Consider the following 3,906-nt stretch of genomic DNA (forward strand, 5'->3'; position numbering starts at 1 on the left):
TCTCTTTAAGAAAATATATCTTAAAGATCTTAGAATAATTCCTAATAATTCTACTAATATTTCGATCATCAAATACAAATATCTCATATTGCACGTGTTAGGACTACATAATAATAATCGATATTAAAATATTCAATTATAGAATTATATATTATATATTGTAGCTGCGTTTATTTTTACTTCTTTTTTAATTTATTCAAATGATGATGACTCTTCGCCATTCGGATTTCCAACTTCTTTAACGCTAATCTCGCGAAGCGTAGAATAACGTAATGTAGTTAGATCTTCATAATCGAAAGTGAAGTCAAAAATCTACGAAAAATATTGCGAAAAGTATCGATGGAATGGTACGCTCTCTCTTAATATTTTGAAGATCTGGCGAAAGAAAATATACATTGTACGGAGGGTTTGGAAAATCAAGCGGGAGGATATCTTATTCCGAGTTTGACAATCGCGGCAATAGGAATATCATTTCCAAAGTTTTTCCGTTTCGTGAATATTGTAATGATCAGTCTCGTGGAGCTTGATTTTCGTTTATCTAGCGACGAAATTATTCATGAGAGAAGGAAAACGATGGTGAAGATCGAGATTGAACCGAATGTAAAAAGAAGAATATTACAAAGCGATACAGAGTTCAACTATTCGACCAAATTTTCTTTCTTTCTCTAAATACAAATATTTAAAATATAAAAGTTTCACACGTGTAAGAATCGAGAGATCGAAGGATCGAGATGTTCGCAACGACCAACATTCGAAACGCAAAATGCCCGGAACAATGGGCTTAATAAGGATAGATATTATCGCGTTTAATTTGCTTTGTCGCGTTTCGAGAGGAAACTGGAACGTTATTAAACGGTTAGAAGGAAAACTAGGAACTTGAAAAATCGTCTCGAATTGTTAGGAAAAACACGAGATATTCAGAGAGGAAGTTCGAAAGAGATACGTCTATGAGACACGTTAATTTTTATTTTATTCGATGGACGAGAGAGAGCACGCGTATATATTTATTCTGTTTATATTTGATTACACGGAGAGATAGAAACGAAGAAGGCTGGTTAACTCGTGATTTTTTATGTTTCAGCAAAAATGTGTGAAAGCGCGGGCTCTGTACGACAATATAGCGGAAGCTCCGGACGAGCTTGCTTTCCGAAAGGGCGACGTTCTTACGGTTCTGGAACAAAACACCGCTGGCCTCGAGGGTTGGTGGCTGTGCGCTCTGCGGGGTAGACAGGTAATTTACCTCCTTCAACGGGGGCTACTTTTACTTTTTTAACGAGATGTTGATTGTATTTCGCTTTATTATATTCGAGAAAGTGGCTTTGTCGAGATTGGTAGCTGTTTCGTTGATCAATTTTTCTTGAAAAATTGCAATAATTTTGTAATAATTTTTGAATTCGTTCAGACGAGAGGAGCAAGAAATTTCTATTCCTATCTCAATTTCTCTGAAAATGATTCTGATTCGTTCGAAAGTGGCTTTGTCAAGATTGGCAGCAGTTTCGTTGATCAATTGTAATTTTTCTTGAAAATAATTTTGTTGAATTCGTTCAGACAGAGAGAAATAAGAAATTTCCATTCCTATCTCAACTTCTTTTTTCTTTCTCTGTCAAGGAAATGATTCTGATTCGTCCAAAGTGGCTTTGTCGAGATTGGTAGCAGTTTCGTTGATCAATTATAATTTTTTTTAAAAATTGGAATAATTTTGTTGAATTCGTTTAGACAGAGAGGAAGAAATTTCTATTCCTATCTCAATTTCTGCTTTTTTCCTCGAAACTTACGATTCTGTCAGAAAAATGATTCTGATTCGTTCGAAAGTGGCTTTGTCGAGATTGGCAGCAGTTTCGTTGATCAATTGTAATTTTTCTTGAAAATAATTTTGTTGAATTCGTTCAGACAGAGAGGAATAAGAAATTTCTATTTCTATCTCAATTTCTGCTTTTTTCCTCGAAACTTACGATTCTGTCAGAAAAATGATTCTGATTCGTTCGAAAATGACTTTGTCGAGATTGGCCACAGTTTCGTTGATCAATTGTAATTTTTCTTGAAAATAATTTTGTTGAATTCGTTCAGACAGAGAGGAATAAGAAATTTCTATTTCTATCTCAATTTCTGCTTTCTTCTTCGAAACTTCCAATTCCGTCAGGGAAATGATTCCGATTCGCTCTTTATAGTTAATTGACCCACGGTGGATTAAAGTAACAGCGGGATGGAAAACTTCATCGTCGACCACACTCCCACTTCGGAGAGTATCTCGAAAGATTTCACAATTGCCCCAGTTGACGATCGAACAGCCACTTACGTAAACGTCCGCGCTCATTGAGATGATCGCGTGACGCTCACTCGCGAGAGCCTTTTCCTCGGCCGCCTCTATCAACAGGCTTTATCACTCTATTTCTAGACGAGAAACGCGTGAAACAAACCGATGTATTTTATTCTCACTCCTCCAACCTTGCAACTCGATCTTATTAAACTCGTGAAAAACGAAATCGAAATAAAGATCGATCGTCAAAAAAGAATTAGAGAGATTTAGATACTTTGTGACAAAATAAAGTTAAGTGATATTGGAAGCTCTCGTTGTAAAATAAAATAATATTGGGAAAAAATTAGATACTTTGTCACAAAGTAAAATAAAATAATATTGGAATAAGCTTTCGTGGAAAATGAGATCAAAATAAAGATCGATCGTCAAAAAAGAATCAGAGAGATTTAGACAAAGTAAAATAAAGTGATATTTGAATAAGCTTTCGTTGTAAAATAAAATAATATTGGGAAAAAATTAGATACTTTGTGACAAAGTAAAATAAAATAATATTGGAATAAGCTTTCGTGGAAAACGAGATCAAAATAAAGATCGATCGTCAAAAAAGAATCAGAGAGATTTAGACAAAAGTAAAGTAAAGTGATATTGGAAGCTTTCGTTGTAAAATAAAATAATATTGGGAAAAAATTAGATATTTTGTCACAAAGTAAAATAAAATAATATTGGAATAAGTTCTCGTGAAACAAAACCAAAATAAAAATCGATAGTCAAAAAAAATTAGATACTTATGACAAAGTAAAATAAAATGATATTGGAATAAGCTCTCGTGGAAAACGAAATTAAAATAAAAATCGACTATCAAAAAGAATTAAAGAGAGACTTTAGATAATACTTTGTGACAAAGTAAAATAAAATGATATTTGAATAAGCTTTCGTTATAAAATAAAATAATATTGGAAAAAAATTAGATAGTTTGTGACAAAGTAAAATAAAGTGATACTGGAATAAGCTCTCGTGAGCAAAAACGAAACCAAAATAAAGATCAATCGTCAAACAGAATTAAAGAGACTCAGATACTTTGTCACAAAGTAAAATAAAGCGATATTGGAATAAGCTTTCGTGAAAATCAAAATAAAGATCGATCGTCAAAAAGAATTAGAAAAAGAGAAAGACTTAGATAATACTTTGTGACAAAGATTGAAATAAAGCGATATTGGGAAATAAGCTCAAGACGACGAGAATTACGACGTTGATCGTCGAGACGCACAGACTTTCATCTTCTCCCCTCCCTCTCTCCTCCCAACACATGACACGGCATTATTATCGCGGAAATGGGACGTTAGAGGCACCGTTACAGACTTCGATCTTAGATGTTCATCTACTGGCGGGCAGAAGAAAGGAGAGGGGGGGAGGGGGGAGGGCGCCACGTCGAGCGCCCACCGAGAACGAAAGACCAGTACTCGAACGAAAGATCTCTTTGACAGAGATCGTTTCCGCGTTCGACATCTGCTCGAAAGATTTCGAGATTCCGTGACCTGCGTCAATCCTCGTCTACCACCTCGTCTCTTATCTCTTACACACACCATTTTCACGAGCCGCTGCGTACGGGAGTCTCTCTATTCGAGGAAACGGACGAATGAGAGGCTTGG

At 35.2% G+C, this 3,906-nt stretch overlaps 1 protein-coding gene across 1 annotated transcript in view; it reads left to right on the forward strand.

Annotated features, from left to right (window-relative positions):
- Positions 1-3,906, forward strand: part of LOC102678231 (breast cancer anti-estrogen resistance protein 1) — a 116,733-nt gene that overhangs the window by 67,509 nt on the left and 45,318 nt on the right. The window contains exon 2 of the mRNA XM_006607923.2: positions 1,082-1,231. Coding sequence (XP_006607986.1) covers positions 1,082-1,231 — 150 coding nt within the window. The remainder of the gene's footprint in view (positions 1-1,081; positions 1,232-3,906) is intronic.

Source organism: Apis dorsata, unplaced genomic scaffold (genome assembly GCF_000469605.1).
Source record: "Apis dorsata unplaced genomic scaffold, Apis dorsata 1.3 scaffold_23, whole genome shotgun sequence".
Taxonomy (NCBI): domain Eukaryota; kingdom Metazoa; phylum Arthropoda; class Insecta; order Hymenoptera; family Apidae; genus Apis; species Apis dorsata.